The sequence below is a fragment of the Cariama cristata genome, unplaced genomic scaffold (assembly GCF_000690535.1).
Source record: "Cariama cristata isolate BGI_N322 unplaced genomic scaffold, ASM69053v1 scaffold8076, whole genome shotgun sequence".
Classification (NCBI taxonomy): Eukaryota; Metazoa; Chordata; class Aves; order Cariamiformes; family Cariamidae; genus Cariama; species Cariama cristata.
The window spans coordinates 57,799-81,721 of record NW_009620327.1 but is presented as its reverse complement, the minus strand read 5'-3'; the positions used below and the strand labels follow the sequence as shown (position 1 = coordinate 81,721).

The 23,923-nt window shown below is 40.6% G+C and overlaps 1 protein-coding gene across 1 annotated transcript in view; it reads left to right on the top strand.

Moving 5' to 3' along the window:
• Window positions 1–776: 776 nt before the first annotated feature.
• The window catches only part of DOT1L (DOT1-like histone H3K79 methyltransferase), a 61,540-nt gene continuing 38,393 nt past the window's right edge, over window positions 777–23,923 (top strand). Inside the window, exons 1-7 of the mRNA XM_009701580.1 lie at window positions 777–837; window positions 1,076–1,260; window positions 12,707–12,750; window positions 15,264–15,338; window positions 17,605–17,668; window positions 19,222–19,450; window positions 22,832–22,926. Coding sequence (XP_009699882.1) covers window positions 777–837; window positions 1,076–1,260; window positions 12,707–12,750; window positions 15,264–15,338; window positions 17,605–17,668; window positions 19,222–19,450; window positions 22,832–22,926 — 753 coding nt within the window. The remainder of the gene's footprint in view (window positions 838–1,075; window positions 1,261–12,706; window positions 12,751–15,263; window positions 15,339–17,604; window positions 17,669–19,221; window positions 19,451–22,831; window positions 22,927–23,923) is intronic.

The following is a 23,923-nucleotide window of genomic DNA, read 5'->3' as shown; positions in this document are numbered from 1 at the left end:
GACTCAAAGTAGGTGTCAGTGCTGAGAAAGCAGGGACGGGGAGGCCCAGGCAGGTGATGAGAGGAAGGTGGGACTGGTGGTGACTTTGAGTGGGTTATACTGTTGTGGCACTGCGTCCTTCACCCAGATGACTGCGAATGACTCGCTGCCTCTCGTGGTAAATAGTGTGCAAGTCCTTTCAAGTTTCAGAGTTAGACATCTGCCTGTCTTGCCTTGCTCTTTTCGCCTGGTAGGCCTTCCCGTTGTTCTCCTGCTGAGTCGCATTCCCCCAAAAGATAACTGCAAACCTCCATGTGTGTCCGGTTTTTGTGTGTCGCGTTTCCCCCCCCCTCTGTTTGACAGTAAGGGCCAGGCATTTGTGTTGTGATGTGCCTGGGAACTCCTCCTGCAGCCCAGGCCGCTGACAGGCAGGCCTCTGTGGATCCCAGCAGTGTTATGCTCTGGGTATATTTTACCAATTTTGTTCCCATCTTCCGGCCTGGGAATCTCAGGCCCTTGACTCTGTCCCAGGAGGGGACTGTCCTGCTCATGCCGTTGTGCAAATCTGACCAGGCTGAGGTACCTCTGCCGTGAGCTGCTGAAGCTTAAGCCTCCAAATTAGCAACTGTGACGATAAGTCTGGCTTGAATAATTCATTGGTTTGTCTGTGTTCCTCCTCTTTGCTGACTTTCCACTCAGCTGTAACGGCAAAAAATTCTTGCTGGCTAATTGAGTGTTGTCAGAGCATCACCCTGCAGCTGTTCGAGAGGTGTATGTCTGTCTGCTGCTGAGGAGTAATGGGATACAAGCTTGGTCATACCGGACTTTGTACAGGTGGAAGGGTGCAGACTGTGTGTGGTATGGGGGTTTTTCTTTTTCTTTTTTTTTTTTCCCTCTCTCCACCGGTCGGTGATACAGCTGATACCATTCTGTCACCAAAGGAATGTGCTGTGTGGGAAAAGCTCAAGGGCAGGCAGTGATAATGAAAATCACAGCCCAGCAGGGAGTGTCACCTTTGAAATTAAAGATCGACAGTAGAGATGAATAACAAACCTTGTTTAAGAATTTAATGCTTTTTTGTGCATGTGTCACTCAGCTTTACTGCGAATAGTTTTTCTGATGACTAGCTTTGACTTCTCAGACAGCGAGGTGGGTGTGGGAGCAGTTGCTGAAATCGAGTCCATAGGACAGTACAGCAAGATCAAGTTTGGAAGGTCCTGCATGGGACCTAAATTGGTCCCTTCGGTGTTGCACCGAACCTGCCGGAGCTGCAGGCCACCGGTGAGGAGTGGTCCTGTGCCTCCTTTCCCCCAGCCATTTCTTTTGCTGTTCCCCTTGCACAGATCCAGCCCTTCCTTGCTGCATACTCAGTCACACTCCGGCAGGATGAGCTGATGGAAAACACGTTCACGTTTTGCACGTGCGTGTGGTTTTCCCCTTGGATGGGTTTGTGCTGGAGGGAGAAGGTGGGGTGCCAGGGGGATGTGTTGAGGCTGCCCCTTGAGCCGCTGTCCGCAGTTCCTAAGCCCGGTGGCAGACCCTCTGTTGTGAAACTGTGTGTGGGGTGGCTCTGTGAACTGGATCGCTGAAAATATCTGGGCTGGAACAAGAAATGTTCCAGTGTTTTCACAGCCGGCCCCCCCTCCACCCTGCTCTGTAATCTGACTCATGCTGACTTCCCAGGGCAGCCGTGCCGGTACAAAGGAGGGGGTGGCGAGCGGAGGAAACTGTTGAGCTGGCTTTGCCAGGCAAAACCTCCTCACACCCTGAGTAATCGTCCAGAAATTCAGCAGTGGTGGCAGAGGTTAGGGGATTTTCTCTGATTTAATAGATGCTGTCGATACAGCTTGTTGGGAAATGTTTGTGGGGATGACTAATTACTTACAGAAACTTCTCTAGTGAAGAAAAGGTTTGAAAACTTTAGCAGACTTCCGAATTCCTAACACCCCTCTGCCTTCCCCAGTTCTGGAAAACGTGGAGTGGGGAGAGTGTGAATAGTGTAAAACTGGGAAATAACTGACTCAGTCATTTCAAAAGTACTTGGGTTTCTCTGCTGCCCAGCAAATAAACAGAAGCAAATGACAGAGTTGGCACGGTTGCATCACTGCTTCTGTACTTTCCTGCTCTCATGAATGCCAAAGGGAACCAAGCAATGTGCTGTTGGGAGGTGAGGTGGCCTCACAAGGCGAGGAAGACCATAACCATGCAGCGTTTAATTGTGCAGCACGTGGTTATTACAGAATAGCAGTTTTCTTCTGGGCTTTACCCTTTGAAGTGTAACTTGCCATGAGTGACAATCGGTACTTGTTCAGTTTTCAGACTGGCTTTTGTTCAAAGCTCTGACCCATTGGATACAACATAAATCATGAGTTCAGTTAATGTACACTTTTTTCCTAGTATTTCTATATGAAAAGTAGTTGTTGTTCTCTTGTATTGCATCTTAAGACCAGACTAGTCTTTATTTTTTCATATAACTGAATTACCTGAAAGGTAACTGTTGAAGGACAGAGTAGCTGTTCAAGATTGCTTTTTTTTTTTTCTCCCCTATCAGCAAATGAGTGAAGATTAATGTTCCTCTGCTGGCCAAAGTTCCAGCTCAGGCAATTCAAATTTATCTACCTAAAATTCACCCATCAGTTACAGTCAGACACAGTATTGAAAGCTTTTAGTGTGCCAAGGGAAATCCATGCCACCAGATGCAACTCCAACTCTTGTCCTTCATGGCAGCCTTAATATATATGGAGATGATTATCCTTTCAAGTCTCAGATATGTGACTGAATGGTGTTTCTCCTGGGAATTTAGGCAAAATATCTTACCTCTTGGTATGCAAGATTTATGGGAAGTTTAATCACCCTTCTCCCCAGACATCCATATGTCTACTTTTGTACTCTTCCTTCTTTCTTTTTACCCTTTCATACTGCCTTGCTTTTTTTTCTTCCTGCTTTGAGTTAACCTTTCACTGTCTGATTTGGGCTTTTTACTGTAATGATCAAGACAAGGCCCAGAGGTGGAGTGCCTTATTTTCCCTTACAGTGTATTTATCACAGATTGATAATCATAAAATGTCTCAACGTATTTAAAATATTTTTGCTTAATTTATTTTCTCCTTACTAACAGAAGGATCCACAGAAGCAGAAGTTCATAGTAGGAATCGTGAATGTAATAAATTTACTTTCATAGTAAGTATTAAAAATAAGTCAAAACTAACTCTGAACAGGAACAAGAAATAGAACTGAATATACGATGATTTTTGCCACATGCTACTATAGATATCAAATTGAGTAGGTACTATTTTTAGAGCATAGGAAGAGGGTGAGTATATTTTACAGCAGGAAATGATGGCTTCATAGATACGAACAGATCTATGAATAACGAAAAAGTTCCTGTTCTGAGTATTTTGTTTTGTTTCATTTCATGAGTGAATGAGAGTTTCCTAAAAATCTACGCTGAAAGAACTTTTTAGTGCTAAGTGAAAAATCTAAGGAACTACTGAAGACAGCTAAATGAAGCACTGGAAACTTTAAAAAACCAGAGCACTACTGTGTTCAGAAAGTTCTGAATAAGTTTCTTAGTAAAAATGAATGGGTTTTAGTGCTGTTTCTGTGATTGAGAAACTTTCTGATATTTTCTGTGTAGTGTGAAGGGCAATTTCCTGAGGTTTTGGCGTTAGTTTGTCGTTTACTACTTAGAGCTCAGCAATATTATTGGTGTTTGGCAGTATATGCTTCTGAAATGCTAAAGAATTTGAGCCTTTAAGACTCCTTTTTCATTCCTCAGCTGGATTTCCATTGGGCTGCAGGTGATTCCCTCTTGTTTGCAGATCTGTTGGCGGCAAAGCCCGTGGGTATTGAGAGATCAGGCCTCTGCCCACTTAAGGTGGGGACTGGAGTCCCCCTTGGTCTTGCTTTGGCTTCCGTTTCTGCTTGTTAGAACAAAGAGTCATTTGCAACCTCTGAAGAATACATTGTAATATTGTAGGGTCACTTACAAGTCTTTAAAATGGATGCTTTTAAGAATGTTTGGCACTTGGAAGTTCGTGTATGCTGTTCAGAATCTGCACTGGGTGTAGCTTGTTTCACTGCTCCGCAGGAGAAGTTGAAGCTTATGAGGGGAAAACTGTAACTGTTCATATTTTTCTTTTGTACCTCACAAAACATCTTTCGTTAGGAGCTCAGTGGGCTTCAGAATGAGTACAAGGTTTTATTGCTAACTTCTGTTATGTAGAATATTTATGCATGTTATGTAGGAGCAGAGTTTCTGAGCTGTCCAAGACTGTTATCTTTACAGAATGTGAAGTGGTTGTTGAAGATGTTGCTGTCTTCCTGGTGGCCTGCGGGGTGCTTCCCTCTGGCCTGCCAGTTTTCCTCGCAGGAGGTGGGGATCAGTTGTTCAGACAGCACACTCTGACCAAAGAGCTAGGCCGTGCCACCAGCTTCTTCCCAGCACCCACCAAGGATGTGGGAAGACTGTGGGCTTGAGAAAGAGATGATAGCCACGGTCGACAGCAACAGTTTTGGAACTGGGTGTTCGTTTCTATGAGCAGTAACACTTTGCTTAGGTTTCACATACAGGTTTGTTTCTGGCAGTGTGGATGTACCTGGCTGTTTTCTTTTCTGCTTCCCCCACCTCTCCAGTTGCTGCTGCCTGGGAGGGTTATTTCTTTATTAACACAGGCCCTAGTTCATGGCTAGGTGAAAGTTTGAAACTGGTACCTCTGCAAGTAGAAATACCTCCTGCCCTCTCCGTCCACTAGCTGCCCTAACCCTGATAACGCTGGTTTGTACTGTTTGTACACTGATGTGGTGAACTGGTCTAGTTGAAAGGTAACTAAGCCAAAACACCAAAAAGGTTTAGTTTTCGCTTAGGCCTTCCCTGACTTTGCTGTGTGCGTGCACAGGCACCGCTGGCCCAAAGCAAGAGGTGACTTTCAGAGAAGCAGTGGCAAGGCAGGTGGCTGTGTTGGTTTAAACCGTTTGTGAAATGATGGTGGGGCTGCCTTTCTTGTTGACTCAGGTGAAAGCCCAGCAGTTCGCTCTGTCCCAGAATAAGCAAACAGTGGACTCCTTTGCATGTACACACAGGGCTTCCTCAGCGGCTGGGATCGCCACTGCATCCGCGTGCTCCCTCCAGCTGTCGTATTGTGGGAACAGTTTATCTTTACCTAAAACTTAACTGAAAGGGCAATGGGATATACTAGTGCAAGGTACTGTTTTACCGAAATAGTTGCATTCCCCTATATATTCCAATATAAACATTTTGGATTTTTTTAAACTAGACTGTCTTTTTGCATAATGGAACTACTGCTTATGTATGTCTGGTTTATGCAGACTAAAGCCAGTAGGTCATCCTGCTGTTAACTGTCCCATGTGGATGCTGCCTTAGACACTCCTGCAGAGTGACTGCATGTTAATGTATTTATACAGCCCCTCCTACCCACTATCATGGGAACCGGTCCCTCTTGCATTTGTGCGGTGTCCGTAGCAACAGTTGGAATTGCTGTTTGGAAAGGCAAAATGGTTTTATTGTGATTTAGGTAGCTGCAATGAAAGTGAGTCCCTATTGCAACCAGGTCTGCAACTGTCTTGTCTGCAAATTCTGGATCACCTGTACTCGTGCCAAACTTTAAAAAAAAGTCTTTATGTAGCCATTAAGGAGGCCATCGTGCCCTCCATGTTTTCAATTTAGTTTTATGTGACAGTAAACGTACTAACTACTGAAACTGCATCAAACTTGTCTGCTCTCTTGCTGTGTGGGAGATGGGTTTCAAAATGCAGTCTTGGTAGCTCTTGCTTCCCTCACTGCTTCTCTGAGGCTGGGAGGAAAAGAACGGACACAGGCTGTTTTCTGCAGGAGATCTCTTTATATGTACTTATATATATATATATATACACACACACACACTTGTGAATGTCCTTGTACTTTCTTGATGAAGGGAACAACAGTAACTGGATGCTTCAAAGACGACTTTTGGTCCTCCTCTCACTTGATAAGAAAACTTGTGCTTTGGTTGTTGCTGTGGAAGCTAAATGATGCAGTCTTGATTTGGGGTAAAATCTGGTAATGTTAAATGAAGTCTAGCTATACAATATGAAATATTGCACAGAGCAGACTTTCCCTTTTCCTTACTCAGAGTGTAACTTGCATTTGAGCATGAGGCAAAGACCTTAAAATACAATGTGATTGAAGGCACTGTCTGGTGGGACTGCGGAGCTTGAGATCTTTCCTTTTGTTCAACTGGCCTGCAGGCAGCACCTTGCTGCTGTAGCAGCTGGAAATACTTTGGTTTCAGCCTTTCATAGGCTCTTGTCAACCAGTATTTGCAGGTGTATTGAATATGGACATGCTCTCGACATAGAAGCTGTAGTGGTGAATCTTTCTAGATGAGGTGTAAATGAAGTTAAACCCTGAGGGAGGAGGAATGCAAACTTTGACGGGCTGAAGGCAGTGGTTTGAGAGGGCATCTGTGTGCCACGCAGAATGCTGGATGCTTTCCTGTTTCCTGCGGGGAAGCTGCAGCTGTAGTAGCTCACATTGCCTTTCTTGGTGTCTAGAGAAATGCTTATCATCCTCCACAGATGGAGGAAACCTAGGGGACATTAAAAAGGCACTTGTCCCACTAGCCTTCTGCAAGATTGATTGGCTTTTCCTAATCCATCTTTTTGATCTCTGCTAACCATCTTGTCTCCAGCTGTAACATCCTCTCCTTTGGATTTATGGACCACTGCCTGGGGAGAGAGCTGCTACTACAGGCGACCGAGCTGTTCTTTAAACCCAGGGGCTAGCGAGACTGACCTCTTTTGTTTTGCAAGTGAAGTAGATCATGTGCAGATCAGAATTTGGCAAATCTGTTAATACATGAGTGGAGTCAATGTTTAGTACGTGGGAGTCAGTGTTACATGTTTGAAGTGTGGAAGTAAAATGGTATCTAAAGACAATCACTAAAAGGTACATGAGTGTTGCCATTGATTTATTTGTAACTAGCTTGTTTGAGGTTTTGTTTTCTCTGAATCGTTTGGATTCATCTGGTGAAAAGCTTGTAGGAGAGCTTTTCCTCCTGCTTTGCAAATGCTTGACCACAGCTTGTTTGCGCGTTTCTGAAGAGCTGCTTTAGTCACCTAGCTTGATTTTTGGGGGAGGAATTGTGGTCTAGTGAGTCAAACACCAAACTGACTCTGCAAAAGTAAGAAATGCTTTTGTTGTGGGACAGTTTAGTCTTGGGCAGTCAGAGCTAAGCACAAAAATATTCCTATCTATGAAGAGTAGATAAGGGGTCTTAAAGTTCTGTGTATGGTGCTTTTGAGACCTACTGATTGAAGGCCTGTGAGCTGTGTTTCTTTTTTTCCAGACCTCATCCAGATTTTCAAACCATTTCTTCTGCTCTCAAGTTTGCAGGTTTGGGCTTTTTGCTACTGTTACTGTGTAGACTGATCAGATCTCACAAGGATCCCACTTTGCATGTGGGGAAACAAAGTTTGGAAAAATACAATATTCACCTCCAAGCCCCAACTTATACTTATCCTTGGAGATAAGCATAGTTTCGTAAGAAGGGCCTAAATATAAAAAGACGTAAATTTGGAGGGGCACTAGGGCATTGTTCCTTGCTTCAGGCAATGATGGCTGCCCAATTTAATTGAACACATTCTTTGTGTTTGAGGAAGAAACATACAATGTTTAAATCTGTTGCTTTAGGTTAGAGATTCACTTAGAGTATGAATTGTTGCACTGAGAGATAACTAGTCCCGTACAAATACACCCGTGAGTCTAGGATACAATACTGGAATACAGAATTATATCAAAATAATACCACTAAGATATCCTAAGGGATGTTAACTTGAAAAAATAATGTAACCAAAACAGCCACACCTGCTGTAAGAGTGTGTAGTGCTTTGTTTTCAGTGTGAATTACAACCCTTCATAACAGCTGGCTTGTGACAAAAAAATGTAACAAATTGTAATTTTCACTTTACCTTGCTCTTGTAGTGTTCTGCAAAAACTTCTGATTCAGCTGTTTTTATTAGAAATTTAGTACTTCATAGAACAAAGTTACGTATGGATAACTGAAATGTGTCTGGTACTGTTCGTATGATGCATAGTATGATTTGGGATCCTTTACTTATGTAGATGTTAGAATAATAGCTTTGATTACTACTGAGGACTTAAGTTCTGATCATATTGATGACTTTTTGTTAACCTAAATTTAAAAAAAAAAAAGACTATATGATTATAGAAAATGATAATGATTGCATGATAATATGTACTTGGAAAGAGCTTTTGAGCACTGTCTTACTTGGCGTTTAAAACCACGTGTGGGGCTTCTCATATCTGCAAGATACAAAATATCTTGTACAAAGAGGGCTGGCTGACTCGAGCATTGAAGCATGCAGAAACATTCATTATCCTTTTTTTTCTTCTCTTTTTTTTCCCCTCCTGTGATCAGAGCTGAGCCTAAACTGCAGGAAGAGGTCCTAACTGAGAACAATCAGGATGGGAAACTTTTGGAGAAGAGATGAAGGGAAAGATCAAACTCTTAAAAATTGTTCTATGGCCTAATCTCCATGTCCTAAAGGGCAAAACGGCTAATGCAGCTTGTGGATTTCTGTAGGAGGACTCTGTCTGCTTGGCATGGTTTGTAAGCAGGAGTCATGCATGCTTGGTAGGGCTTCTGGGCACCAGTGTACTAAAAGTAATAGCAGTGGGTGTGTTTCTGGCTTCAAACTCCTAACTCGTGTGATTAGAGTTGTAGTAACGTGTGGATGGAGAAATCTGTTCTAAGAATCGCAACTGCGACACTTTGGTCATGCTGGCTGAAACTGTTCTCCACTGTTTTCCATAGAAAATTGGGCTCTTTTACAAGTGACTTTTTCAAAAGTACTTTCTTTCCATTATTTTTCCAATGAAGTGTCTTGGCAAAAACTATTGACTTTTCTCTGGGAGCTCACATTTCAATTTTAAATTGCACGTTTAGGTTGAAAATAAGAACTCTTTATTACAGAGTTAAGCTGGGGAGAATTGACTGCAATAACTAACTTTTAATGTGTGTTTAGTTTTTTTTTTTTAATAAACTTGTTATGAATAGCTTTGGGCATTCTCAATAATTACTATAGACTGCAACTTTTTACTTTAAATATTTGGTGCATAGACCACATTAAAGAGATAAGGTCTTGTCTCATGAAATAGCTTCCATTTATGTGGCTCAGAAGATTCCGCGGGGCCTCTCAAACTACATAAATATAAGAACATTGCAGAAGTACAGCCAGGCCAACGAGCAGCACGTAGTATGCTTCACATCAACGTGTAGGGGAGGAGGGAGGGAGAACAGCTTGGAGGAGAGTCGGAGGGTGAATGGAACTCCTCTTCATGACAGAGAGTACTGTGCCATCATCTCGTGACTGCGAACAGAACAGATATGCTGCTTGAGACTCGTCCAAAAGGCTTCTGCACCGTGTATTTCATGATTGATAGCCAGTCTGTTTTAGGAGGCTCTTTATCAGGATATTTTACTGACAAAGCATTGCAAGTACGGATGCAGATGCAGCATAAAGCTGTGCTCTCACGGGTGACTGTTTGCCAAAGTATAACACGACGTGCTTGTATAACGTGCCTGCACTAGAGGTGTAGCTGGCATGCTGGTGTTGGTCATGGGTCACTGCAGCCTGAAAAAAAGGAAAAAACCAAAACCAAACCAAACCAAAAACATGTCTGAATTTGAGAAGCTTCAGGCCATCTTCGAGTGTGCTGGGCTGACTGTTGGCTGAGCTGGGTGTAAGGTTTGTCAGACTGCTCTGATTGCAGCAGAGCCGTCAAGAATTGCCGTCAGTCCCTCCCAACCTGCTGGTTTCAGTGTTCATCCACCGGCTCTGTAAAAGGATCTGGGTTAAAGCTGCTGCACCGGGCTCACGTGTCGTTTTGGTGAGGTTTCTATTCAACGTGCCTTTTGACTTGCTGAAGACTATCAGTGTCATAAACAATTGCATGAATACAGAGGTGATGACTGGTGCTGTTTAATGTCTATTCTTATTAAATCTTACAACTGTAATGTTGAAATAGGACTAAAAGTTTCTCTAAAGAAAGGGAAACTGCTCTGTATTTCCTTCAGATCTGTTTCCCACCCTTCCCTCCTCCATTTTCCATGGCCGTCTCTGATTTGAAGAAATGTTAGGAGATCATCTCTGATTTTGTTTGTGAGACTTGCATGAGATCTTGAGAGCTTGTCTACTCAGAGCTCATCTACTCAGTTAGTTATAGAGTATAGTAAACTTGGTAAATGTTTCAGTATGAGAAGTTTAGCAGCAGTAAATATGGAACTGTTTTCAACTTCATTATTCCTAGATAATGACACAAATTAAACCCAGAAAGGCTCCTTCTGGCTGGAGTTTCCACATGAGATGTTGTTAGTAAAACCACTTGCTTAAATTGGATTATCTGTAGCTGTAGATGTGTGCTGTGGTTTGGTTTTTTAATTTATTTTTTACTTTTTAACTCAAGACAAAGGAATCTGTTAATTAAACACTTTTCGTCATTTACAGGGGCATTTTTGTGAAGACCTGTAGGACAAGGGGTTTCTCCGTGTGTTCTGCTAGCACTGAAACTGTCCAAAACCATCAGTGAAGAATATAACTTCTTCAGAGAAAATGGTTATGCCAGAATAAGCATGAATTCACTTTTCCGGTATAATGTGCTTATGTTGATAAAGCATATTCTTACTATACAGGAACACAGTTTACTGGAAGAGCTAGATCAGCCCAAGGGGCTTCTACTGTGATAATTGTGCGTATAGTGAAACGTGAAAATTTATAGGGGATGTTTATGGATGAGCTGACTGTCTTGGGTTATTTTTATACTTTGCAGATAAGAAATGAAAAGAAAGAAAAGACCTCGTCCTGTATGCTTTTTCTTCTTTTATATGTGCGCTGAGAGTCAGGAGCAGATTTTAGTTCAGTTGCTTCCCTGTTTTTGAGGCCAAGATTTATCAATAGAATTACTTAGCTGACATTTCTGAACTTAAATTGAGTGGCTGTTTATTGGCGCTGTTGGTTTCTGTCGGATTTGGGCTGTCCCAGTCGAGGCCCTGTGCAACCGGCATAGAGTGGAGGAAGCACAACCCCAGATCTGTTCCACATGGCGTTCGATGTTCAGGGTGTTTGTGTGGCATCGGCATGTTAGGAGACATGACCAAGGTAACACTCAGCTTCTAGGCCACTGTGTATTCGATCCCAAATGTCCTGATTACTTTTATGTTGGCTGTTTCTCCTTTTTTGATATGTTTTTCTTTGATTAGTCTCTCGTGTGACTCCTAGATATGGGGTTAACTTTTTGCATTCTGAAAATAAAAACTTTTCCTGGTAAAATAGGAAATGTTCCTTCGTACCTTTAATATAACAGACTTCGGAAATGTTTTGCCTTTCTTTCTATCCCTCTGAGTCATGAGATTTTTATCCAGGTATCTAAAGGGCTGTGTACAAGTTTCTTGGAATGAGAACTTCTACAAGACTGGCTGATCCTGATTATACAAGGGGAAACGTCTCCTTGTGCAAATATGAAAGCTGTGATACTGATGGAAAGACTTTCTGTTTGACTTATATCATGTCCTTCCGTGTCTTGAAGAAATAGAAATAATCCTACCCATTTTCTGTCCGTTAGTGTTTCTCTTCTTCCATTCCCTTCCTTCCCCTGCCGCGAGTCCTCTGCTTTCTGTTGCCTGTCCCTACCCTTTGCTATAGAATTTCCCCTGGTAACTCTATAGAAATGACACTTCTACAGCAGAAGACAAGGGAAATTATTTGAGAGTGAGTGAGCCTTTACATTTCTAGCTCTGGAAGGTCCTTAGATACTAGGCTCCTAATTAAAAGGTCAAAGCCACTTCAAGAAACAAATGTCTAAATATAACCTCAGCTTTGTGCAGATGGACTCTGGTAACTAAGGCTTCAGAAGATGGATACAACAATATATACAGGAACTCCTGTACTGCCCTAAAATAGAATTTTTTTGTAGCATATACATGCAGCTCCAAGGGCTTTATTGGCACGAATTTGGAATGGCTTGCTAAATTCACTTGTGCTTCTGTTGTTCCTGAATAAACTCCCAAATTAAAGGCAACAAACATCTGTGCCTCAGTCTAGTGTATACTTGTAATGCACAAGTTTTAATGTGTTTTGTGCATGTGTGTTTTGTTTTTCAGTTCATGAAAAGGTCTGCATATTCAGGACTCCTTTTTTTTGTGTGTGTACTCTGAGATTTTTTTTTTTTCTACACTGATACCTACTCCTACTGTTTATTTGATGCTTTATTTTAGAAAGTCATTCACTGTGCTAGAATCTTACTGCCCATATGGAGATGTGAGCATTTACCAGATGCTAGGTCGATGAAATCAGCTGTTCATTGTGGAACTTGCAGTCAAGTACCTACTGCATAGCAATAATCCTCAAGGGTATCAGCTACACAATTCCTGATTTCAGGAAATGACAAAGAAATAAGTAGAATGACAGTTCCTTCATGTAAATCTTCTGCTAGTCCATAGAAACTTGAAAAATGTATTTCCTTGGGGCTTTTTTTTTTTCTTAGAGGACTCATTTTGATGGGTTTAATGGCATGGGTGGCAATCAAAGACTCCTTTGGTAGTATGCTTGCCACCTCTATTCTGAAAAAGATTGTGATTCCTGTAATCTTCAGACAAACAGCACACCTGATGTCTCTTTGAAAACATCTCTTCTTTTCTTCTTATTTCAGGACAAACACCATGATGCTGCTCACGAAATTATTGAGACAATTCGGTAAGTGTTCAACACGGATGTGGCTCGAACCCTTTCCTGTGTCTTACTGCATCTCAGTGAATGGATGTCTTCGGACAAGATATAAAGGAGGGCGGCAGTTATATTTTAGCAGCTCTAAATTATTTTCTAAGCTGAATTGATGTTGTTGCAATACAAATCTCCCTGTCAAACAGTCTTTGTTTTAACTTGCCCTATTCTATTATCTTTTGAACAGAATTAAAAATTAGTAGTGATATTTGGCTTTGGTGCTTATGGCAGTCTGTATTTGATCTTTAGAAAAGCAAGGTTAGGAAGACATCATTGGCATGACGTGTTTAGTTCTGGTCTTGCATATCCTCTTCCTCACCCACTCCCTTTCCCGTTGTTGCTGTGATGTTGCAGGATTGTTAGTATTTGCATTATTTGGGAATGATGTCCTTATTAGCATTGCTCTTAATTTTGCTGATTAGAGTTGGACCAATGTGGGGGAAAATGGGAGGACGAAGGTGTAAGACAAATACGAAGAGCAGGAAGTCTGAGCATTTCCCAACACAGGCAATGGTTATGACATGGCTGCTTGTTATTTCAGCAAGATTAGGAGGTGACTTGCTGTAGAACAACTTTTATTAAGTGCTAACACAAATTCCCCAAACATCTGAGGGATGTTAATGTGTTACCCGCATTAGATTGTTTAAAAGCTGTTCTTGTTAACTGTTTTAGATGCTTACCATACAGGCTTGCCTTGTCCGAGGGCTGTATCTGCTGCAGGCTTTAATGGTTGGATGGTGCAGATATAGGTGAGGTACAAAGAATGGTGTTTTATCTGCATAGCCACCTGAGCTTGAAATTTGGTCAGTCACATATGGCCTAGGAAAAGGCCTTGTTTGCTCCCAGTGTGAATGTGAGTGCTAAGTACTTGCATGGTAGTGTTCATAATATCACTTATACATGAAATCAGCATTTCCCTATGGTCTGTGGTGGGAGAGAATGTGTAATGGGGCTAGGCGCTAGAGTTGAGAATTTTTCTTCTGAAGAAATTTTTCTAACTACAAAACCTTGACACAAATGCAGTGCCACTGCTCCTTCCAGGTCACTTGTACTGATGTTGATAGGATTCTGTGCCTTGGGAACTTGTGGCGTCATTTGTCAGTATGATTATTGAGAAAACCCTTTCTGAAGGGATTTAAACAGACGTGGTGCTGAAAGTGATTGCTGAAGTCATCGGTGCTTGTGCTTTCTGTGCTACACTAGCTGAAGCCAAGCGGAAAGCTGCGTCAGAAAGCAATTGGCCAAAGTGATGTTTCACAACTGTGTTTTAAGCATGATTGCAGTGAATACAGTGTGTTAGAAGGCTTCCATGCTGCCTTTGCCTGCCTTGTGCAAAGTAACTGCAATGTGGTTATGAAAGTGGTGGGTAAAAGAATGCAAAGAAGTATTTGTCTCTTCAAGCCAGTGGTAGACAGCTGTTGACTGCCCATTCCCGTAATTTAAGAGAAAAACAATTGCAGACATCAGAGCCCTAACATTTTTAGGGCGGTGGGAGATATTAGTCAGAAGAGAGTCAGCCATAGATGTAGAAGTTCTGGTTTTTACTTGCCTGCATATTTATTTGATAAGTGTGAATCAGCCAGAAGGAAGCAGAACTGTTGGATCTCTATTTTTTTATTTTTTCACCATTTTAATAGTGAAGTATGCATCAAGGTGCATGAAGAAGAAACTCTGCTGTTCCTGTTGGAATGCATCCTGTGACATACTCTGAGGTTTTTTGATGATGATAGTGCTTTCCCATTTTGACGCTTTTGGAGGAAAGCTTTGCACACACAAAGCTTATGTGGCTTTTAAGTTGTCTTTGAAAGTAATTAATCTTCCTGCATTCCAAGAGTGAAGATCTCCTCTTCTGTGAGATGCCATTGTCAGACGCACTGCAAGTGGGTGCGCGCTTTCCATTTCTAATGGCAACAACAAATGGGGCTTTGTTAACTCAGCATGTAAAAGGGATCTTTTATCAAAATAGCTTTTGAAAATCTGTTTTGGGTTGGGTCATGTAAGGTGTAAGAGCAGTTCAGAGCACTACACAGAGGAGAATGTCCTTGCAATGAATGGATGGTGCTGTAGGAAATGTCTTCTCCACATTCAGGTTTATCGAAGGTTGTTACAGTATCAACATTCGTTTGAAATATTGCACTTCTGCATTACATCTTATGTTAGATTAGCATCAGCCATGGCTTTAAGTATTTTTAGATGCATTGAATACGTTTATCAGCTCGTTTTGAAGTTGTGCCATTTCAAGAGCTTTATACTACTGCTAATGTCTACAGGCACCTTACTGTTTATTCAATACAAATGCGAACTATTGCAGCTTTCCAATTAGCATTTTGTGATGGCTGCCTTACTCCTAAACAATATTGTGATCTTTCAGGTCTGCTGCAGTATTCTATCTTAACATATAGCAATGCTAGTCTAGAATTGAGACAGACTGCCTTATACTTAGTTGGAGATGTTTTTATCCATTATTTTTTTTTCTCTTGTTCCAGGTGGGTCTGTGAAGAAATCCCAGATCTCAAGCTTGCTATGGAAAACTATGTTTTAATTGACTATGATACAAAAAGGTGAGAGGAATATATATATGTATTTTTTTTCCTCACCAGGAGGACAGGCCAGCACAGTTTATAGTGAATCAGTTTGTTACTGGTTATTCTTAGATGCTAAGAACCGAAGTTTTCTTTTAGAACTGGCTTCAGATTCTGCAGAGTTATTTTGGTAGGAAATGTGTAACAGCAATATTGGCAAAGGCTGTTGGATTAAGGACATAATTGGAAACTCCACACAGCAGAAAGTTGAGCTCTGGTGTACTTTGGAATTACTCACTCCAAAACAATGATCGGTATCTGCGCTGTTGGATTGTGTCCAGTGTTAGGAATCTGAATGGCACTGAAGTTTCTACTTTTGTAGTAACCAAGAATTCCTGTTTAGAAAGTGGCATGCCAGAGCTGTCTGTCAGTGCTGTGTCCTCCGCCTGCCGTGACTGGGAGGTTAACTTTCCCCATCCCTCCTCTCCTTAGGATTCAGTGCAAGTGGGATGCTGTTTGGGTAGAGGGGCTAAATTAAGAGCCAAAGTGTTAATACTGACCTCCTGGGGAGTTAAAAGTAATTTTAAGATGCTTGTAGTTACATGTGAATACTTATTCCACAAACAGCTTAAAATGAATGTATAGTTTGTGGCATTCACCTTGAGGCTGGGAGAGGCAGATTCTAACTGGCGGTGTATCTATGGAGAGGGCTGAGGTTCTGTGTATTGACTTGGCTCTTCTAGACTGGAAAAAGAGATGACCCTCAAGCTGCAGTTCACAAAAACCTCCTTAGTTGCTTTTGTGGGAAAGACTGAATTTGTTCAAGTCCACAGCATGACTGAACTTTTAGAATGAGGTTTACAGATGAAACTGCGTCACTCTAATTAAGCACTGGCTATTGTCCTGAGCAGCAGATACTTGTATTGTGATCTGCTTGAGGTATTGATTGCTTCCTTCTCTCTTAATTTCGTTTTAATTGTTTCATTGCAAGACTTGTTTGTCCCTCTCTTCCTCCTGAAAAATTCAAAAGGAGAAATCGAGGTTGAGCATTCCTTGTCATCAAATCCATTAATTTGGATTTGTGGATTAATCACAGCAACTGCAATGCTGTAACTTTTGTAGTTCTGGCATCCTCACTGGGCATGTTTAACTGGGTAGCATCAGTGTGGTTGGCAGCAATACCGAAAAAAAGAGAAACCCATCTGTTCCCAAAAGTCACACCCTGCTTACCTTACTGCAGTTTTCCAAGGAAGTCATAAACCTGCAATTTTGGTAATCGTTTTAGTCTTTTTACTTCCTTTGGAAAAAATTCGTCAGAAAAATTACTTGCAGCAGACTGACTGACACATGGATATGAATGAAAAGCAGTGGATTATAGACATGCATGCGCTATGCAGACAAAAACCCATTTCAGCCTCTTGCTTTGTCTTAATGTGAATATAAGCATGGGCAGCTGAAAGCTAGAAGTGGAAGTCGGCAGAACTCCTCAGGGAGGTGTCCTAGCCAGCATAGCGGTAATGAGGATCACAAGAGACTGAAGAGACACTGCCCTCTGATGTCCCTTGGTCCCTCTGCCCCTTTCCAGATTTGGGAATGGCCATAATTTAATTATCTTACTCCTGTAACTCCTTGTATTGTTTTGTTTTGTTTTTTTTTCCTGTTGCTTTGTGGGTCTGATTACATAATGGATGATGTTCCTAGTAATATCTTTTCTTCCCTGGACTGAGATGAATTTATTTAATCCTCTCGGCTTCTATCATTAAGGCATCTCCCTGAATTGACTGTAATCCCAACCAACCCATGAAGCAATCAGTATGTTTTTCTTATGGGTGAAATTTTAGATTGTGTCTTGGGTCTGTCTGCATTTTCAGTCCCAGAGTTAATTTTTAGAGAAGTATCTACTTGTCTCAGGACTGATTATCATGGAGAGATGATGGAACAAAAGAGATAAATTTACAGATGTATTAAATTTCTGTGCAGCTGAGAATATGGAAAAGTAGTAATGGACTATGAGAATACAAAACTTCCTAATAAGTCATACTTTGAGTTCAGTCCTTTTTCCATTAATTAAAGAAACTAATACTATTTGTCATGTACTCCTGGTCTACTGGGGAATTTTTTTAAAGGAAACTGTATGCAAAGTCCTAAAGCTGTGTATGTACTGCACATTCTGCAAGAAACGAACCCTAAATAGCCACCTATTTACAGTATGTACGATGTCAATAAAGCACAAGGTTGTACCTTCAAACCTGCCTTTTGGAGTGCTCTGTTCTTAACTGACCCTGCGTTCTTTCTCCCCACGTAGCTTTGAAAGCATGCAGAGGCTTTGTGACAAGTACAACCGAGCCATTGATAGCATTCATCAGTTGGTATGTATTTACCTTTTTTACACGCCATTGGGTTTATCTGGCTGGTTTGAATTCACATCTGGTGAATAATATCCAGAAAGCAGTGACTGACTTAGTGCTGGATTGTATGTGTTAGTCTAGTTGCATCACCAGTATTCAGTGCTTCCATTCTTTTGGAGACTTAAAAAGGCTGATATTAAACCTGATTTTCTTGATCGCAACTGAGCAGTCAAGGAGTTAGTATTGGAGGGGCATTCTTACAGGAAGAAATGAAGGAAAAAAAAAAACATCAATTTTTTTCCCCCCAAACTGCAGATTTGTAAACTGTTACTCTTTAGCACACACTTCTGGCACCGTTATTTTGGCACTTTGAAATAGTTGAGTTACCTTTAGGGGGAAGAAGAGGTTTCTCTGCATTTAGTGTGTAGATGTTTCACAGGGATTATCATATAGATTTACTTTTCCACGGGGAAATCTTTGGCTTATGAGTACTTAAATAATCCATATGAACTCTCCTGTGTATTGTGAAAGTGATCCACGGTTTAGGAATTTCCTTGCTTGCCACTCAATTCAGCTGACAAAACTAGAATGTAATCTCTTTTCAGACCAATTTAACAAGTTTTTTGGTTCTCTTACCGCTATAAAAGGTTGAACTGGAGGAAGCAAAACATTAACAATGAATTAATGCTATTGTTCTGTTTAATTTTGAAAATATAGGCGGATTTTCTCTGCTGTGCTTGTGCGAATTGAAGTGTGCAGTATTATGGCAACAAGACTTTTTGTCAGGCTTTCCTTCACTTTGTGGGCCTACAACTCCCTAAAATTTGTGATTGATTGAATTCAGTTGTCTTCATATGTATGTTGGTTGATAGCTAAAATTTTGAAACTTCAGTGTTTGCAATTGCTGTCCGAAATGGCAAACCTGATTGGTTTCATTTTCTTCTTGCCATCTGAGTATCGAACAGAGGAATGTTTAGGAGAGATATTGGAGTTGTCCTTTTTTTGGTCTGTTTTTCCTTGTCAAAGGGAGAGGTAAACATTTTAAAAACTTAACATCCTTTGTCTACAACAGGTTTTTTTCCGAAGAAGAAAGGAAGCTTGATTTCCATCTCTTTCCTGCCACTCCCTGCTTGAGTACATATGATCTCTCCCATCCTACAGTCCCTGAAAGAAAATGAAAGTGCTCTTAGGTTGACAGTATGGTCAACAGCAGTTCAGTGGTGATCAGTAAATAAAAAATGAAGGAACAAACTTTTACACCTACTCCAACTATATTCAGTATTAAGCTTTACGTTGCCTATTGATTTTTTACATCTATTTAATTTCCCCTTTACCACCTATTTCCAGCAGGCGTATTTGAAATTACCTATTAGTTGAGGTGAGGCAAAGTATAGAGCAATTGGTGTTGTGTAATTTCTGGTTTATCTTTACAGAGCACCTGCAGACTTGCTTGCAACAGAGGGGATGGGAGGGAATTTCTCTCATGTCTACGTTATGCCAGTGCAGCCTTGTTTTGGTGACATTTGCTTCTCCCCACGTTGGGTTCATATCTTCTTCCTGCTCTTTACCTTTAGTGGAAGGGAACCACCCAACCGATGAAACTGAACACTCGTCCCTCCAACGGGCTCCTCCGGCACATCCTGCAGCAAGTATATAACCACTCGGTGACTGATCCAGAGAAACTTAACAACTATGAGCCCTTTTCCCCAGAGGTTTACGGAGAAACTTCCTTTGACTTAGTGGCCCAAATGATAGATGAAATTAAAATGACTGAGGATGATTTGTTTGTTGACTTGGGCAGTGGTAAGTGACCAATAACTTCAGTTTCTCTTTTTGCTTGCTGTTTTTTCCTTAAAAAAAAAAAAAAAGTGAAATTCATATTGGAAAGTAAACCAGGACTAAGGATTGTGTTACAGGATAAGCACCTTTTCTAGATAATCCCCAATGATGCTTTTGCTTTTTATGGCAAGATTAAATAGAGCAAACAGACATCCCAGACATTCTTCCCTGTGGTGTTAGTGAAATGTCGGCCTACAAGTGCAATAAAGCCTTGTTACAGACAACTCTTGGTTTCTGTTGCTGTTGGTGGATACACTTATAAAGAAGAAACAATATTAAAAACTATGCTTGAAAAATAACAATAGCAGTTCCATTTCTAAGGTTTAATCTGTTTTCAGTGGATTCAGTTTATCCCTTCATACCTGAAAATGTGACTTCTTGACCCTTCCCATGCCAGCCTGAAACAATTGGTGTGGAATCTGAAAATTAAGCAGTGTTTTTCCTCTGACATACTTTTCTGTGTGTCAAAAAACCCTTTGTAGTTAGCTTTAACAGCTGCCTTGTGAGACCCCACAAAATCTAGCTTACAACCTACAACTGCATCTCGTGAGCAGGTTAGAGTTTTAAAAGGAAATAGATGTTTCTAGTTGGTGAAGAAACCAGATATGACTCAAACATATGTGGAAGAGATATACTGAGTAAGAAGATGATTTTCTTTTTGCTGCTAAAATCTGGTTCAGAGCAGGAAAGGAGTAATAAGAATATCCCTTTTCACTGGATGGGTTGTAAAGTTTTAAATGGAATATGTTTTGGTTTTGTTGCTGGTATGATACAGGACTTCTTGGGAAAAATACTTTAAAAAACATTCGGTTGTTAGAAACCAAATATATTTTAAATTTAAATACAACAGGACTGCCATTCCCCCCAAAACTTAACATATTTCTGGCCAGGGATCTTCAGTGATTTATTGATCTATTTGTTTATTTAGGTTTTGGTTTGTTTGTTTGTTTGTTTTTTTACCCCCCAATTCCTCCCTCAGTGGGACTTGTGTCTGAAATTTCCTGTTTCAATGACTTATGTTCAGATGAGGCATTTAGAAAGGCATCAGATCTGACAAACTGTTTTCTGTCTGGAAGAAAAAAATTGCCATAGATGCTCACAATTATTTGTTCAGGAAGGTTTAAGAAGATCATATCTGAAGTCCTGTAGTGCTGCAGGCTCAAATGTTAGATACTTTTACCTGCTATCATCAGAAATAAAATCAGGTATTTATTACTAACCTCCCCACTTGAATGTTGGAGATTGACCAACAGTAGAAAAATTCACAGTCTAAATGACCTATATGAAAGGAATCATTTAAATGCAGAAGCCTTTGACTTTTAATGTTTGGAGCACTGAAACAATTGAAACCAGAACATAGTTGTTGAGTTTGTACTGAAGGAGTGAACTTTTTGTAAACTGTAATCAATGCAGTATTGAGTGCAGTGTAAATGAAAACACTGTCATAGCATATTATTTCTATCAGTAAATTTAGTGCTGTTCCAATAACTACATGCATACAGCAGTGGCTGAACAGCAGGGCTAAACCCCCACCAGGATGCTGTGGCTGTTCTTGTTAGTTTTGCATGAGATGCCAGGAATCTGTGGCTCATCGCAGGGAGGAATTTATGGAGGTATGCATCATCGTTAGGCAAACTGAAATTACAAAGCAGTTAAGTTCTTGCAGAAAGAAAAGCCAAAGAAAGACGAGTAACTTCTTATCCTGTATCATGTGATATCTGACAATGCAGTGTGTTCTTGATCGTCCTTTTACTCTTTGTTCTCCTTGCTCTTCATAAATAAGAAATAGCGAAACAGTTCTGCCTCAGATCTTTGATTGTCCACCTTCTCCTCCATGCAGAAATTTGTACATCCGTATTTGCACGTGTATAAAATGTGCATGTGTATGCAAAATGGGAATTGGCAAAAAAATTCAAAAAACAACCAAAAAAAATCCAACAACACCCCCCCCTCCTGTCAGCACTACGGTTCTCATTGTGCCAGACAACATTATAGTGGTAATGGTTTAAATGCAGGAGTTCCACCCCTTCAATTACCAGTGCCGCTTCCTGCCGGCAGCCAATGAAATGGAAAACAGCAATATGTTTTCTGTGCAAATGGGCTATCCTCTTAGATTTACTCTGGTTTCCCATGTGGTCATCTGCAGAATGATTAAGTGCACTGGTGAAACAAGAGTGCATTTTGTATTAGTCAGACAAAAAGTGGTGCATCAATGTACTATTGATGAATATTGGATGTTTTAAGAAAATGTGAAGTGACCACTTTTAAGAAATGTGGAATGACATTGCTCTAGTGTGTGCAAAATGTGGGTCGCTCATACAGAGGGAAATCTAAGGAATATTTTTTCTTTTTTCTTTTTAACATAAGCTGGGATGGAGGAGAGGGAATGCGTTTAGGCAAGGTGTAGAAATGGCAGCTAATTACTGCTGGTAGCATCTGATGCAAGTAGAATTTGGAGTGATGGGAAGTTCATGCATTTTTAAGTAATACTTAGTCTTGTCAGCATAGTGGTTGTTTCTGAAATGTTGAGTGTTGAACCCTAATATTTTCTAAAGTAATATTCTATAGTAGCTCATATAGGAATAAGCTTTCAATGTTTTCAGAATTAGTCCAGCAATATTTACACTGGTTTTCACGATGAAATGCAGCACAATGACAAACATTTTGGACAATCTTTGAATTAATGGTGAGGGTACGTGACCAACAACAAGTATTTCTTTTTGGATGTGGTAGGTTTTGTCTGTTTGTTCAATTACTTAATTAAATAGTGAATTACTATGTAAAACCTGTAGATTTGATGGAATGCATGTAAAATTTGTGGACAAAAAAAATTAAAATGCAGCTATTCTGAAACGTGTGAATTTATGAAAAGGAACCTGTAATATTTAATAAAAGTAGCCATTAATAATTATCAATATGAACATTGCTGTGAATGTTGTAGTCTTATGCTATTATCATAAAAAGTGCTCAATGTATTGAAAAATGTAAATCTCAAAACTATGATACTAGAAATTCTTTCCTGTAAGAAAAGTGAAATTGCACTGCTTACCTTCTAGGTAGGATGTAAACTCTCTTTACTGAAACCAGGTTCTTAGTATTTCAAATCTTGTAGGGACATGGGACTGACTTTAGTAATGCACGTTGCCTTGAATCTGCTTTTCAGTTGAGAGATGGAGTTCATGTGGAAACTGTCAGATGCAACTGGGAGTTGAAAATGTAACTGAAGCCTAGTCCCACAGATTACCTGCATTTCTGCTGTTGGCCTTTGCTCTAAAAGGGCTTATCTCCCCTTGCCGTGGTTTTCTACTGAAACTTCTTCTCAGGTTTGTTTTTTCTTTCCTGCAGGTGTGGGTCAGGTGGTGCTTCAAGTGGCTGCAGCCACAAACTGCAAACATCACTACGGTGTGGAGAAAGCTGATATTCCAGCCAAATATGCTGAGGTGAGGTCTTTTTGAAGCAAGTTGTGTGTATATGCCTTATTTGAAGGCTAACTCAGTGATTCAGGATTGCTATTAAGTGCTGCATGGGAAGAAAAACAGAGTTTCAGTCCTGGTTACTTTTGCTTCTCTGGTCAGTATGACCTGGCACACGGCATGCTTGGGGAAAGAAGTGTATGTCTAGTCGTTTGCTAGCGGTGCTTGTGGAGTGCACAGAAGGAGCATTAGCATGTTTCTGGAGTGATTTCAGAACCAGGAGATGTAAAGCTGTTTTAACAGTAATGGCATAGATCCTATTCGAAAGGAAATGCAGTGTAAGCTTTACCTAAACACCTGCAATCGTCCTGTGTCTGAAATGGCTCTAATACAGGGCTTCCAGAGACCATAGCATTAAGCAAATCTGAGAATGAATTCACCAAAGAAATAGTTCTTAGAGGTTTTAAAGGCTATGTTTCTACTTACAGTAGTGATGCCCCTTTTTGGTGTTCAAAAGCTGAAGTTCAGCTTAGTTATTAAATTGTTGTAAGCTAATTGATAAGGCTTCTGTTGGGTATCTGGTTAATAACTGCTTAGTAGGCACCTAAATGAAGTTTTATAATAAGAAAACCATAATGTTTAGTCAGGCAGGCAGTTTGCTTTGCACTTCTTCTAATTCTGTGCCAATGGGGACACACAAAGATAATCAGTTCCAAGGCAAACCTGGAAGGCAAATGAGCTACAAGCAAACAATAAAGGTTAGTCATGCCTTACCATAAGAAGTTTACTTTCTTCAGTAGACTGAACAGAAACTTATCCCTCCATATTGTTAAAACAAGCTGACTCAGTCTGTACAGGCTAGAAAATTATACCTTATGAAGAGAAGTGGGGGGAAAAAAAAAATAAAATCCTTGATCCTCCTTTCCAGTGGTGCGGGCAAACATGCATAAACACAGTGGTGAAGAGGATCAGACAAGGACCTAAAAATCCATTTTTTTTTTTTCCCCTGCCATGACCCCATGGA